This window comes from Hyperolius riggenbachi, chromosome 4 (genome assembly GCF_040937935.1).
Source record: "Hyperolius riggenbachi isolate aHypRig1 chromosome 4, aHypRig1.pri, whole genome shotgun sequence".
Lineage (NCBI taxonomy): Eukaryota > Metazoa > Chordata > Amphibia > Anura > Hyperoliidae > Hyperolius > Hyperolius riggenbachi.
Window position 1 is genome coordinate 174454507 of NC_090649.1, and position 16412 is coordinate 174470918.

At 44.0% G+C, this 16412-nt stretch overlaps 1 protein-coding gene across 1 annotated transcript in view; it reads left to right on the forward strand.

Moving 5' to 3' along the window:
- The window catches only part of SAMD7 (sterile alpha motif domain containing 7), a 92725-nt gene that overhangs the window by 65744 nt on the left and 10569 nt on the right, over positions 1-16412 (forward strand). Inside the window, exons 8-9 of the mRNA XM_068233314.1 lie at positions 1979-2100; positions 9077-9187. Of these exons, the coding sequence (XP_068089415.1) occupies positions 1979-2100; positions 9077-9187 (233 nt within the window). The remainder of the gene's footprint in view (positions 1-1978; positions 2101-9076; positions 9188-16412) is intronic.

Genomic DNA, 16412 nt, shown 5'->3' on the forward strand with positions numbered 1-16412 from the left:
ACCTAGTAGTGGATTGCTGTTGCTATACTCAGGGCCGGATTTCTGGGAAGGTCACAGAGGCCATGGCCTAGGGCGATAAAAATCAGCAGGGCGCAGGACTTGGAGAGATAAGAGGTCACATGTCAAAGTAAATCACCTCTCCTGCTTTGCTCTGGTCTGCCTGAATTCCAGAGATCCCTGCATCTCTCTTACTTGCAAAGTGTGTGTTATGGCAGTCAGCATCTGCTGTCACCTGTATGATGAGAGGGGACAAACAATCTGCTGTGAGAAGAAAAATATATGGGCTCAAGTAGCAGAACTCTTGAGTTCCGATTAGTCTTTTTCATGCAGCACGCATTCACGGGCAGGAATTAGCGGCTCTTCCCCTCCCTGACTGATGTTAGTTTATTACTAGTACCATAGGTCAGTGCTGTTAAAGACCTCAGATCTGTTAAATTTATGGCTTTTTTTTTCCTCCTAGAGAATGACAACAACATTCTTTGTGCTACAGTTTAACTCTTTCCTGGCTTTTTTTGCCAGCAAAGTACTGTGTTGACCATCCGTGAAATCAGGATGTTTTGAAACAGAATGACAACTGTGTTACATTTATTTATATTTACAAAACAATCAATGCATCTCCTGCTGACTGTATATATAGCTGTGTGCCCTAACATCTTGTATACAGCAACAAAGTCTGAAGACGACTCTCACTGTTTTTCTTTTGGTTAGCCAATAAAAAGTGTTATTCTGTTACAAAACATCCTGCTGACTGATTTTAAGATCTGTCTTAAGTGCTAAATTGTCGCTGTGTAAAGTACACCTGAACTTATGCTGGGTACACACGATGCAATTTTCTGACACATCGACTATTTCCAACATGTCCGATCTGCTTTCCAATCAATTTTCTGAATGATTTTTCATAGAAGAGAACAGCAAATTGATTGAAAAATTGAAATTAGATCAGACATGATGGAAATAATTGACCTGACAGTAAATCTGTCAGAAAATTGCATCATGTGTACCTAGCATTACACTTCATCTATGCCAGTGTGTGTAATGTCGGATCCTTCTACTTACCTGTTCTCTGTTTTGGATGGGCTTCTCTGCATTGTGCTACACTGTCCCCTATTTGTGGCTCTGACGGCAGCCAGTAGCACAGAGGACAAAGAAGCAGCGCTGTCCACTGGGGCTCCTTGTGATTTTGCACTCCTATATGCATGTGCACAGGAGCCCAGGGAGTGTTATGGGTATGTGTACTTGACAAGTGCTGCTGAGTGCTCATACATGAGCATCATTTCTGAAGTATGCAAGCCCAGAACACTATCGCCTGCTGTGCATGCAGACAGGAGCGCAAAATTACATGGAGTGGACAGAGCATGCACTGCTTCTTTGTTGAATGGGGCAAAGCAGCAAAACAGAGGGGGGCCCGTTCAAACTAGTCAGAGTTGGACAGAATGGGGGGGGGGGGGGCGGTTGGTGACAGCCGGCATAAGGCGCTGGAAAGTACAAATCCGGCCCTGGCTATACTCCTTCTGTCCTGTTTGGAACTTCTAAGGAAGCTCGCAGAGAGTGGTACTGTCCATGCCTCTCTTCCCCTCCCCCTATTATAGAGCATTCCTAGGTACACACCATACAATTTTCTGGCAGATTTACCTGCCAGACTGATTATTTCCCACATGTCCAATCTGAATTCATGATGGATTTTCTGATCGATTTTCCAATCAATTTCCGTTCACATCTATGGAAATCAATTGGAAAATCGATGGGAATTCAGATCAGACATGTTGGAAATAATCGATCTGGCAGGTAAATCTGCCAGAAAATTGTATTGTGTACCTAGCATTATGGATCCTGAAAATGATGACGGCTCTGGACTGTTGCTATGACTGATTATACCATACAGAAATCTTTCCCAATAAGATACATTGTATACAGCAATAATTATACTTGGAGATATATATTTATCTCTATGCATGATCATCATTTTATATATTTAAAGGTACACACAGTCTGTTCCTGAACAGAGAAGATATTCCAGCTATTCAAGATATTCATAAATTGACTTCTCAGGATGTCTATGACTTTATATGTAGCTTACCTGGCTGCTCTTCTTATGCCCAGGTAAATATTTCATATTTGTCTCCATTGTATTAGTGTATATTATCCATACTTGAGAAGGATTTTTATCCGCATACACATTGGCAATAAAAGATGCACTCAGCTATCTATGTTCATTGCAAACTAGCCTATTATACATATGAGTCACCACAGTCATCTATGAATTCAGTGAGTCACTGCCAGTACACAATGTCTGCTCAAGACTAACATACAGTATGCAGCTCCTGCTGTGTGTTCAATGGCAGAACATTGCGTGCTGAGAGCCTGACAGGTGTATATGGTGTGATAAATGATGCGTGTGCTGGCTCTTGTGCACCCACTAGAGCAGCCTTTTTTGGCCTCTGAAGATCCTGAGGAACTGTTCCGAAGTTTTTCAAATCTTGGAGAGCCCCTGCATGTGTGTGTGTATGTGCGTGTATGCGTGCGTAAGTGCGTGTGTGTGCGCGTGCTGTTAAAAAGTACTTGTTCCCTTCCTGATTTTTTCACTTTTGCAAGTTTGTCACACTTGGTAGGTTTGGATAAATGTTATCTTTAAGGTGTACCAGAGACCAAATAAAAAAAAAAAGCTTTATGCATACCTGGTGCTTCCTCCAGCCCTATGCACACGGCTTGCTCCCACGCTGCCGTCCTCTGCTGCCTGCATCGCCAATATTGGGTCCCATTTAATTCTGCCAGTCGCTGCCAGTCTGCGAAAGAGGAAGTGCGCTCTCTGCGTATCTCTTAATTTGGTTTCTGGTTTCCTTTAAAGGAATACTTTAAAAAAAAAAAAAAAGCAGTTTTTTTTGTGCTTCTTGCAGCCCCCTGGAGTCATCCTGTGCCTCCTTCCACGACCCCCACAATTCTGGCCATTCTGTGGCTATTGTGCAACCTGATCACACTCTCGTTCCCGGGAGTGCTCTGCACTTGCCCAGTAGTGATTTTTACATACTTCGCATGCACAGAACACTGCCAGCAACCGGGACATGGCAAGGAGGTGCGTGGCCGGCCAGCTTTGCCACAGACGGACGGGGCGGGCACTGGATGACTCTAGGGGCTTCAAGAAGGCCTGCGTAAGTAAAACAGTTTTTTTTTCATTTTTAACTTAACATTTCTTTTAATAAATAAAATCATCATGTCAGCTTAACCACTTTGTCCTCCTTGACGTAGAACTACGTCAAGGAGGCCATGTGTACTCCTGTGCGCTCTCGTGGCCGATCGCGCGCGTGCACGCGTGTTCCCAGTCGCGGATCGTTAGCCCAGGAATCAATGAATCGGGCCATGGTGCCCGGTCACTGATTCCTCTCCCCCGCAGAAAAAGTGACAGCTTCTCTCGGAAGCTTCACTTTTTCTGCCTCCTATGTCCCTCTAAGCGTACATTGTACGCTTAGAGTGACGTCATATAAACAAACTCAAGGTTGCCATCTTGTGACCAAAAAGTAAAACTACATCTAAATGTAAAAAAAAATAAAAATGCACATATATTTACCCAAAACAAATACTATTTACATCCCACCCTCCCAAAAATACCCACATAAAATGTTTAACCACTTCACAACTTAGGGATTTTACCCCTTGAGCACCAGAGCAATTTTCACCTTTCAGCGCTCCTTCCATTCATTCGTCTATAACTTTATCATTACTTATCACAATGAAATGAACTATATCTTGTTTTTTCGCCACCAATTAGGCTTTCTTTAGGTGGGACATTATGCCAAGAATTATTTTATTCTAAATATGTTTTAATTGGAAAATAGGAAAAAATGTGGGAAAAATTCATTATTTTTCATTTTTCAGCCATTATAATTTTTAAATAATGCATGCTACTGTAATTAATACCAATGAAATTTATTTGCCCATTTGTCCCGGTTATAAAACCATTTAAATTATGTCCCTATCACAATGTTTGGCGCCAATATTTTATTTGGAAATAAAAGTGCATTTTTTTTACAAGCCCATAGTTTATAAAGTAACAGTGTTATACCCTCTTGACATAAATATTTAAAAAGTTCAGTCCCTAAGGTAACTATTTATGTATTTTTTTTCATTGCAATTTTTTTTTTATTACAAAAAAAAATTGGGGAGTGTGGGAGGTAATGAGTTAAATTTTAGTGTAAAACTAATGTATTTGTATATGAAAAATGCTTTAGGGTGTAGTTTTACTATTTGGCCACAAGATGGCCACAGTAACTTTTTATGTATGCGACCTGCAAGCGTAAGAAGTATGCTTGCAGGAAGTGTTATGAGGCTGGGAAACTTTTTTTTTCACAATGATCGCGTTGCTTCTCATAGAAGCAGCCGATCATTGCGGGGGCAGCGAGCAATGAAAGGGAATGTTTTTTCCCGTTCATTGATCTCTGGGCGAGCGGGCGGCGGCGTGCACAAGCGCGGGGGCGCGCGCACGAGCGAGCGGGAGCGCGGACAGCGGTGGGAGCGGCGGGAGGTGCAGATATCTCCGTCCCTGGTGTTGACAGGGTGGAAAAAGGGACGGAGATATCCCATCGCTGGTAATAAAGTGGTTAATAATAATAATTAAGAAAAAAACATTACAATAAAAAAAACATAAATATTAACCTAAGGGTCTAAACTTTTTAAATATCTATGTAAAGACGAAATATTTCTATTTTTTTTTTTTTTTACACCCTTGTAAATAGTGATGGATGCAAAACGGAAGAAATGCTCTTTCATTTCCAAATAAAATATTGTCGCCATACATTGTGATAGGAACATAATTTAAACGTGAAATAACCAGGACAAATGGGCCAATACAATACGTGGGTTTTAATTATGGAGGCATGTATTTTAAAACTATAATGGCGAAAACTGAGAAATAATGAATTTTTTCCATTTTTTTCTTATTCTTACTGTTAAAATGCATTTACAGTAAGGTAGCTCTTAGTAAAATGTACCACCCAAAGAAAGCCTAATTAGTGGCGGAAAAAAAACGATATAGATCAGTTCATTGTGATAAGTGGTGATAAAGTTATAGGCTAATGAATGGGAGGTGAACATTGCTCGGATGCATAAAGTGAAAACGACCGAGGGCTTAAAGCAGACCCTAACCAAACATTTTTTTAATTCAAAATATTTAGTTGCACCATTCTTACACATACAAAGATAAATAAACACTCCTTTAAGCCTATGAGCATTTCAGTGTATGCTTTTCACCCTTTTCTTTTCATAACTAGAGTTATACAGGTGGCAGCCATTACTTCTGAGCTTAGTAGCAGGTTTTAGATCATGGGTGTGTTTGCCATCAGCTACCCTCTCTCACAGGGGCATCGTCTATGTGAAATCTCACACAAGCTGAGATCACCTTCCCTGTGACATCATCAGTAGCAGCCTGTGTTTTATTTTTGTTTTTTATCTCCTCCACCAGTTTGCCGGAAAAATCCTGGCAATTTGAAAGGAAGGGAGGGGTTCCTCCAATTAATGTAAAATATTTTATATTTGTCACCATGCAGCTGAAAAAAGGCTGCTATTTATCATTATAATTTAGAAAATAGATTTTATTTCTGAAATCTTGTATTTTTAATTTGGGTCCACTTTAAGTGTTTAAAATGGAGAAAAATCAGAGACCCACCTCGATAGCGGGAAGCCTCTGGATCCCCCAGAGACTTTCAAAGTCCTACTCCAGAACACCATCTCTCTATGGTATTTCTCATGATACCCTCTGAAAGTCAGTGGCTATGAGCAGCCGCAATACACAGATGCAGGTCAGCTCACACCTGCGCAATAGCACAGAGCCGCGTGTGCTTGGTGGAAAAAGGCCTCGATGGATGAATAGAAAGGTTAGAAATAAAATTAAAGCGGTTTAACACCCAGCATTACAACTTTGCTTTAAAAGATTGCTTACAGCTTAGAAACTATTATGCCAGATTTTTTTTAAGCAGAAAATCACTGAATGGGTTAAACATGACATTTTAGTGTTGCATTCAGCTAGGAATCCGCATCCCTGCTTAGCTTTAGTTACAAATGTATCTTTGTTTGGAATGCAAATAGACCTCTGAAAAGCCTGTCTGGGAAGCCCTCTTTGTTCTCTCAGAGAGGTGTTTGTTTATTACATTGTAAATAGATACATTTGTAACTAAACCTAAGCACAGAGGAGGATTTTTAGCTAAATGCAGCACTAAGATGTCATGTTTAATCCATTCAGTGAATTTCTGCTAAAAAAAAAAAAAAAAAAAAAATCTGGCATAATAGTTTCTAAGCTGTAAGCAATCTTTTAAAGCAAAGTTGAAATGCTGGGTGTTAGACCACTTTAAGCTGAGAACAAATGCTTTTAAGGCCTTAACCTCCCTGGCGGGCTATTAAAACCGCCAGGGGGCAGCGCAGCACTTTATTTTTTTAGTTTTTTTTAATCATGTAGCTAGCCTAGCGCTAGCTACATGATAGCCACTGCGCAGTGGCATCCCCCTCCCCCTCCCATCGCCTCCGGCGATCAGTGCAAACAGGAAATCCCGTTCAGAACAGGATTTCCTGTTTGTCTTCCCCCGTCGACATGGCGACGATCGTCATCGACGTCATGGACGTCGTGATGTCATCGGGTGTCCCGATCCACCCCTCAGCACTGGCGGGCGCTGATAGGCCAGGCTGCACAAGGGGTCTGGGGGGGGCGCGGTGGATAGCGGCGAATCAGCGCGGAGCGGTGGCGATCGGGAAGTACACACACAATTATGCAAATCGGCCCAGCAGGGCCTGAGAAATCCTCCTGTGTGGCATAGCCCGACCTGAGGTAGGATCGGGCTTACTGCCAGGGAGGTTAAAGCTAACCTGTGACTTAAAAAAAGAAAAAGTCAGATACTTACCTCGGTAGAGTGTAGCCTCTGTACCCTCCAGAAGTTTCCCACGCCCTCCTCCAGATCACTGCACTGTTCTGGAAATAGACATATGTTCAATTTCTATGTGAGATAGAAATCATAACAGAGAGAGGTAGCTACTTCATTGGAGATCAATGACTGCTGGGAGTACTAAGGGAGCACGTGAAGGGACAAAACCTTACTGCTAAATGTACTGTAGTTATGTGTTGCTCATTGTCCTGAATAGCCATATAACCAGTATGTTTTGGATTAGTTATAGTTAAATCAATGAACTGATTTTCTACTATCACATTGCCCAATAGTACAATAACAGTAATTTCACCGATATTCTACTACTGGCTATTCCTGGTGCCCAGATGACGGCAGCGCTCTTTTTACATGCATGTATTTACTCATGGTACAGCTCGCTGTCAGCATGAGATGAAAGTAAGCATGGCGACCACACTGCAGCATAAGCTATATGTCAGGTATACTTTCACACTACACAAAATATGTGTATGCCTCATAACCATTCGAATGCGATTTACTCCATGCTTCTGCTTGCTTGGCATAAAGTAACACCTGGGTGTGAAAACAAACGCAATATTGTTATTCTGCGACACATTCTTGCACATCCAGGGCAGTGCTGCTACTTTATATTCAAGCAGAGTTCAGACAAACACAAGCTGAACTGAGTAGCTTGCAGTTCTGTGCACGATCACAGCAGATTGCTGATTCACAGTCCAGTGGCATACCAGATGTACTTACAACATTAGTTAATATGTCTGGAGACTTCACTGACCAGAGATGACGGCATGTGCTGAACACTGTCTAACCAACAGACGCTACATATTTCCCAAGTGTCCCATTAAAAAAAGGATGCACATATTGCACTGCCAACAAAAAGTATAATAGAAGTAGTGTGTCAGGCTCATTACCTTGTAAGAGTTTAGTCATTCAGACCAGGCAATGGAGACCTGACTGCTGAGATATTCCTGGAATAGATGGCAGATTGCTCCATGCACAAACAGCTTTCCTGTGCTGACAAACTCCCAGCTGCTTTATGATAGGCAGTGTGAGAATATTTTGTCATAAGAGGTGTGCCCTCGCTCATTGTAAGCCTCACACCAGGGGCTCCTATTTAACATGTTTACTTTACATTAATTAATGACACAATCTGCTGTCTGAGGCTAGGTTCCAACTTAAACCAGACCAAGAACAGCCATCGGGGGTGGACAGTGTTGTGTCTGCTCCGATGGTTCGTTGTGGTCCAGTTGAAGCCCGGGGCAGATGTTTCAACCAGTGACTATATGCATAATAGATAAATCACGGACTGCACAGTCCACGGTCCGCTTACCGCAACGGATCCGTTGCAGATTGACAAGTGTGAACGGATCCTATTTATAAAGTAGGATCCATTCACTGTCACTTTTCCAATGCGGTAAAATGAACGGACATTATTAACATAGTAGAGGCCACATCAGTGAAGTATCGTGGTCTCATTACTCCACAGTGCGCGGCAGTTAAAGAGACCCTGAGCGGTGTCGTAAAAAAGGAAACTGGACTTACCTGGGGCCTCCTCCAGCCCACCGTAGCCCGCAAGGTCCTTCTGCTGGCCCCCTCCGTAGTCCCGCTGGTGGCTCTGGCAATATGCCGACTTTAGATGAAGTCCTGTGTGCTTGCCTCCGCTGGGTTCTCGTCACATCATTGCTTCCCCCGCTGCCTAATTAAATATTGCACAAATAGCTGTAGGTGGAGCACGGACAGGGAGCTCCAGGTGAGGGAGGGGGGTCCGACCCACCTCCCCACTGCTGTGGACGCTGCTCCCCCTTCCTGGCTGCTACCCCCTCCAGCACGGCGCCTCACTCATGGCTAGGTGGGTGCCGCCTTCCCCCCCACTTCCGCCGCCTGAGGAACCTACCTCACCCTGCCTCATGGGCGGCCTGGGGCTGAGTAACCCAAAACGTGTTCTCTCACTGGCTCTCTTCTGGTGCCTTGCTCCATCTCTATATTAAATATCACCATCACCTCTTATCGTCCTTGTAAACAGCACTATTACATGTTAGATGAAGACAGCTGTATTTGATTTAGAATGATAATCCTGTCTGCTGGATATGTATACAGCACACTAGGACCACACATACAGAAAGGTACATATTATTGCCTCTGATTTGTTCTCATTGTATCAAATGCTTTTGTTCCAGGTTTTTAAAGACCATGATATTGATGGAGTAACCCTACCACTTCTGACCGAGGACCATCTCTTGGATACAATGGGACTAAAGCTTGGACCTGCACTCAAAATACGATCACAGGTAAATACGGTGCATGGTTGAGAATATGGGTCTTTACAAAAGAGCAATTAATCCAGCCTTATTTCATTATTTATCCGTAAGTGGACATGGCTATATACAAATAACCCCATCCATGCATATAGTGTGTGAATGTGGATAAACAGTAAAACCCATTTGAAAGGTAAAAAAGGTGACATAAGACCTTAGATCCAAAAAATACAAATAACTTTATTTAGATACCTTCAAAACAGACTGGCTTGCTATGCTCAACTAATCTTTATGCTGTGAACTGTGCTTCAGACCTATGCCTTAAAGAGAACCTGTACTGAGTAAAAATATTTAACCACTTCAGGACCACAGTCTTTTCGCCCCTTAAGGACCAGAGCCTTTTTCTCCATTCAGACCACTGCAGCTTTCACGGTTTAATGCTCGGTCATACAACCTACCACCTAAATGAATTTTACCTCCTTTTCTTGTCACTAATACAGCTTTCTTTTGATGCTATTTGATTGCTGCTGCGAGTTTTACTTTTTATTATATTCATCAAAAAAGACATGAATTTTGTCAAAAAAATGACTTTTTTAACTTTCTGTGCTGACATTTTTCAAATAAAGTAAAATTTCCTATACATTTGAGCGCGAAAGTTATTCTGCTACATGTCTTTGATAAAAAAAAAACCATTCAGTGTATATTTATTGGATTGGGTAAAAGTTATAGCGTTTACAAACTATGGTGCCAAAAGTGAATTTTCCCATTTTCAAGCATCTCTGACTTTTCTGCGCACCTGTCAGGTTTCATGAGGGGCTAAAATTCCAGGATAGTCCAAATACCCCCCAAATGACCCCATTTTGGAAAGAAGACATCCCAAAGTATTCAGTGAGAGGCATGGTGAGTTCATAGAAGATTTTATTTTTTGTCACAAGTTAGCGGAAAATGACACTTTGTGACAACAACAACAAAAAAAAAAGTTTCCATTTCTTCTAACTTGCGACAAAAAAAAAATGAAATCTGCCACGGACTCACTATGCTCCTCTCTGAATACCTTGAAGTGTCTACTTTCCAAAATGGGGTCATTTGTGGGGTGTGTTCACTGTCCTGGCATTTTGGGGGGTGCCTAATTGTAAGCACCCCTGTAAAGCCTAAAGATGCTCATTGGACTTTGGGCCCCTTAGCGCAGTTAGGCTGCAAAAAAGTGCCACACATGTGGTATTGCCGTACTCAGGAAAAGTAGTATAATGTGTTTTGGGGTGTATTTTTACACATACCCATGCTGGGTGGGAGAAATATCTCCGTAAATGACAATTTTTTTATTTTTTTTACACACAATTGTCTATTTATAGAGATATTTCTCCCACTCAGCATGGGTATGTGGAAAAATACACCCCAAAACACATTATACTACTTCTCCTGAGTACGGCAATACCACATGTGTGGCACTTTTTTGCACCCTAACTGCGCTAAGGGGCCCAAAGTCCAATGAGTACCTTTAGGATTTCACAGGTCATTTTGAGAAATTTCGTTTCAAGACTACTCCTCACGGTTTAGGGCCCCTAAAATGCCAGGACAGTATAGGAACCCCACAAATTACCCCATTTTAGAAAGAAGACACCCCAAGGTATTCCATTAGGAGTATGGTGAGTTCATAGAAGATTTTTTTTTTTTGTCACAAGTTAGCGGAAATTGATGTTAATTGTTTTTTTTCACAAAGTGTCATTTTCCGCTAACTTGTGACAAAAAATAAAATCTTCTATGAACTCACCATACTCCTAACGGAATACCTTGGGGTGTCTTCTTTCTAAAATGGGGTCATTTGTGGGGTTCCTATACTGCCCTGGCATTTTAGGGGCCCTAAACCGTGAGGAGTAGTCTTGAAACCAAATGTCGCAAAATGACCTGTGAAATCCTAAAGGTACTCATTGGACTTTGGGCCCCTTAGCGCACTTAGGGTGCAAAAAAGTGCCACACATGTGGTACCGCCGTACTCAGGAGAAGTAGTATAATGTGTTTTGGGGTGTATTTTTACACATACAGATGCTGGGTGGGAGAAATATCTCTGTAAATGACAATTATTTGATTTTTTTTACACACAATTGTCCATTTACAGAGAGATTTCTCCCACCCAGCATGGGTATGTATAAAAATACACTGCAAAACACATTATACTACTTCTTCTGAGTACGGCGATACCACATGTGTGACACTTTTTTGCAACCTAGGTGCGCTAAGGGGCCTAACGTCCTATTCACAGGTCATTTTGAGGCATTTGGATTCTAGACTACTCCTCACGGTTTAGGGCCCCTAAAATGCCAGGGCAGTATAGGAACCCCACAAGTGACCCCATTTTAGAAAGAAGACACCCCAAGGTATTCCGTTAAGGGTATGGTGAGTTCATAGAAGATTTTATTTTTTGTCACAAGTTAGTGAAAAATGACACTTTGTGAAAAAAACAATAAAAATCCAATTTCCTCTAACTTTTGACAAAAAATAAAATATTCTATGAACTCATCATACACCTAACAGAATACCTTGGGGTGTCTTCTTTCTAAAATGGGGTCACTTGTGGGGTTCCTATACTGCCCTGGCATTTTACGGGCCCAAAACTGTGAGTAGTCTGGAAACCAAATTTCTCAAAATGACTGTTCAGGGGTATAAGCATCTGCAAATTTTGATGACAGGTGGTCTATGAGGGGGCAAATTTTGTGGAAGCGGTCATAAGCAGGGTGGCCTCTTAGATGACAGGATGTATTGGGCCTGATCTGATGGATAGGAGTGCTAGGGGGGTGACAGGAGGTGATTGATGGGTGTCTCAGGGGGCGGTTAGAGGGGAAAATAGATGCAATAAATGCACTGGGGACGTGATCGGAAGGGGGTCTGAGGGGGATCTGAGGGTTTGGCCGAGTGATCAGGAGCCCACACGGGGCAAATTAGGGCCTGATCTGATGGGTAGGTGTGCTAGGGGGTGACAGGAGGTGATTGATGGGTGTCTCAAGGTGTGATTAGAGGGGGGAAATAGATGCAAGCAATGCACTGGCGAGGTGATCAGGGCTGGGGTCTGAGGGCGTTCTGAGGTGTGGGCGGGTGATTGGGTGCCCACAAGGGGCAGATTAGGGTCTAATCTGATGGGTAACAGTGACAAGTGGTGATAGCGGGTGATTGATGGGTAATTAGTGGGTGTTTAGAGGAGAGAAGATCTGCGGGCGATCTATTGGTGTGGGTGGGTGATCAGATTGCCCGCAAGGGGCAGGTTAGGGGCTGTTTGATGGGTGGCAGTGACAGGGGGTGATTGATGGGTGGCAGTGACAGGGGGTGATTGATGGGTGATTGACAGGTGATCAGTGGGTTATTACAGGGAATAACAGATGTAAATATTGCACGGGCGAATTGATAAGGGGGGGTCTGAGGGCAATCTGAGCGTGTGGGCGGGTGATTGGGTGCCCGCAAGGGGCAGATTAGGGTCTAATCTGATGGGTAACAGTGACAGGTGGTGATAGGGGGTGATTGATGGGTAATTAGTGGGTGTTTAGAGGAGATAAGAGATGTAAACAATGGATTTGGGAGGTGATCTGATGTCGGATCTGCGGGCGATCTATTGGTGTGGGTGGGTGATCAGATTGCCCGCAAGGGGCAGGTTAGGGGCTGATTGATGGGTGGCAGTGACAGGGGGTGATTGATGGGTGGCAGTGACAGGGGGTGATTGATGGGTGATTGACAGGTGATCAGTGGGTTATTACAGGGAATAACAGATGTAAATATTGCACGGGCGAATTGATAAGGGGGGGTCTGAGGGCAATCTGAGCGTGTGGGCGGGTGATTGGGTGCCCGCAAGGGGAAGATTAGGGTCTAATCTGATGGGTAACAGTGACAGGTGGTGATAGGGGGTGATTGATGGGTAATTAGTGGGTGTTTAGAGGAGATAAGAGATGTAAACAATGGATTTGGGAGGTGATCTGATGTCGGATCTGCGGGCGATCTATTGGTGTGGGTGGGTGATCAGATTGCCCGCAAGGGGCAGGTTAGGGGCTGATTGATGGGTGGCAGTGACAGGGGGTGATTGATGGGTGGCAGTGACAGGGGGTGATTGATGGGTGATTGACAGGTGATCAGTGGGTTATTACAGGGAATAACAGATGTAAATATTGCACGGGCGAATTGATAAGGGGGGGTCTGAGGGCAATCTGAGCGTGTGGGCGGGTGATTGGGTGCCCGCAAGGGGCAGATTAGGGTCTAATCTGATGGGTAACAGTGACAGGTGGTGATAGGGGGTGATTGATGGGTAATTAGTGGGTGTTTAGAGGAGATAAGAGATGTAAACAATGGATTTGGGAGGTGATCTGATGTCGGATCTGCGGGCGATCTATTGGTGTGGGTGGGTGATCAGATTGCCCGCAAGGGGCAGGTTAGGGGCTGATTGATGGGTGGCAGTGACAGGGGGTGATTGACGGGTGATTGACGGGTGATTGACAGGTGATTGACAGGTGATTGACAGGTGATCAGGGGGGATAGATGCATACAGTACACGGGGGGGGGGGGGGGTCTGGGGGGGGGGTCTGGGGAGAATCTGAGGGGTGGGGGGGTGATCAGGAGGGAGTAGGGGGCAGATTAGGGACTTAAAAATAAAATAGCGTTGACAGATAGTGACAGGGAGTGATTGATGGGTGATTAGGGGGGTGACTGGGTGCAAACAGTGGTCTGGGGGGTGGGCAGGGGGGGGTCTGAGGGGTGCTGTGGGCGATCAGGGGGCAGGGGAGGGGGAAATCAGTGTGCTTGGGTGCAGACTAGGGTGGCTGCAGCCTGCCCTGGTGGTCCCTCGGACACTGGGACCACCAGGGCAGGAGGCAGCCAGTATAATAGGCTTTGTATACATTACAAAGCCTATTATACTTGTTACATGCGGCGATCCGGGTGCTAGTAACCCGCCGGCGCTTCCGAACGGCCGGCGGGTTACAACGAACGGTGGGCGGAGCCAGTCCCCGGCGGCTGATCGCGTCACGAATGACGCGATCGCCGCACAGACACTCCCGCAGCCGCCCCCGCCGATGGGCGTATTGCGGTCGTTTGGGCCCGGTCTTTGCCGCCGCCCATCGGCTGGGGGCGGTCCTCAAGTGGTTAAAATAAACACATGAGGTAACTTCAAATGAACAGTACAGATTTACCTTGCCATCAGTTCCTCTCAGAAGCTCACCATTTTCTTCTGACAATAATCCCATCCAGTTCTGACAATATTTTGTCAGATCTGAAATATATCAGTTGCTGTCAGTAAAATATCAGTTGCTGTCAGTTATAGCTGAGAGGAAAACGGATGTACCAGGTAATGTCCATGTTTCCCTATGGCTCAAGTGGGCGATGTTTGTAATGATCGCTGCTGCAGCAGCTATTACTGGAAGTATTAGTGCTGCAGCTCAGGCAGTTCTGATCTATTTCCATGCAAGCTGTATAGCTTTGTCTGTTTTTCCCTGCTGTCAGCTTGTGACTGATTATCATTCACCTGTGTGGGAATCTGCATGTCTGCTCCCATTGGATGACCTCAGTATAAAGATCTGCTTCCTGCAGGGTTTCCTTGGGTTTTCATAGCTTCAGCTTAAGCCTGCCTTGCTGTCGCTTTAGCCCCCGATCGTGTTTCTTGTTAAAGATACTTTGCTGGTCTTTGCATCATATATTGGTTCATTGCCAATATATATGCATACCAGCACGTTTATTATTTTCCTTGTATTTGTGTTACGTTAATACATCAGGGTCGCTGATGTATACGTACACAAACTGTTTATATCCTGTGTGCAGTTAGTCAGCTTTCCAGCACGTTTTGGTAGGTTGCGCGTACCGTGACCACCCGTGCTGAGGTAGTTACCCTGCTCCTGGTTCTGTTTGTGGATTGCGTTCATCTCTGCGAAGAGATAACGAATCCTTCTGAATCCTGTTCTGTTACCGTTTGTGGATTGCGTTCATCTCTGCGAAGAGATAACGAATCCTTCTGAATCCTGTTCTGTTACAGTTTGTGGATTGCGTTCATCTCTGCGAAGAGATAGCGAATCCTTCTGAGTCCTGTTCCCTGTGTTACTCCATTCCTAGTCAGCGTTCCTGCTTATGTCATATATCGGTTCATTGCCGATATATACATATGTTAGTCAGACGTTACAAATAGTTTCATTGATAGCTGTAATTGTAATACGCTAGGAAAACATACTTATTGTATATTTATCTGTGTTACGTTCATCTATCTTAATCCTGCTATTTTCTGACTATCCTGTCCTGTCTTTGTGAGGCACGCCATCGCCGCATCGCATTGGCTGCCTCATTCCAGTCTGTCTGGTTTTGGATGCTTGCTGTCGCTAAGTAGCCGCTAGCTAGCAAGTAAGCGTTCATTCTGTCTACCTGTCCTGATCTCCTCAGTTCTGGTTTGTGCACTCAGCGCTACTTTGCGCTGAGACGTTATAACGTAAGCATTGTTTGTGGCTGTCAGATCTGCACCGGCTCTGTGCGCCACAATCTCCTATTGGAGTCAGTCCTCCCCTCCACTATACTAGGGATAGCCTGTTTCCTGGTGCTAGTGTGTGTACCTCCTCCACGCCAGCTCATGCGTTGCATGCTGACTGTGGAGAATACACCACCAAGCCTTACATTATGAAAACCCCATTACCAATCCCCATTGTGGGGGGGATTCCCAGAAAGTATGACACTGTTAATTATGGTTCCTGTTCCTTTAAAAAATTTGAAGAACTTAGCTCTGAAACAGAAAATGAGTTTTTCTCTGAATGTGCCAGGTTCCTGACCAATCCTGATCTCCAAGCGACTCCTGTTTCAACCTGGGCACTCCAACTAAGTTATATTTTGTTTAAAGGGGAATTATTCCAGTGGGCATTTGATGTTCTCAATCATTCCGATTTGAAAGATAGACCGCTGGAATTTCTAGCGTTTGTGATCCATAACTGGTTGCGCATAGATCCATTGCCTTTTCCTCTTAATGAACTCCTGGCAGCAGGCCAATCAGCTGCTCCTTCAATTGCTTGCAAGAATGAGCAGCAAGCAGAAAGTGTTACTGATAATTTTCCTGCAGCTTTGAATAAATCACCAAAAACCGCAAGGTCAAAGGCAAAACGCAAACGTTCTAAGAAACGTGTCCAATCTGCAGAATCGTTATCCTTAGCGACTGAGACCTATAATGAGATTCTGCCATTAACAGATAATGAAATGCAATTGTCTTTCAGGGGAGTTAAATGGACTTATGAAACTACTAATGAACTTTCCTCCC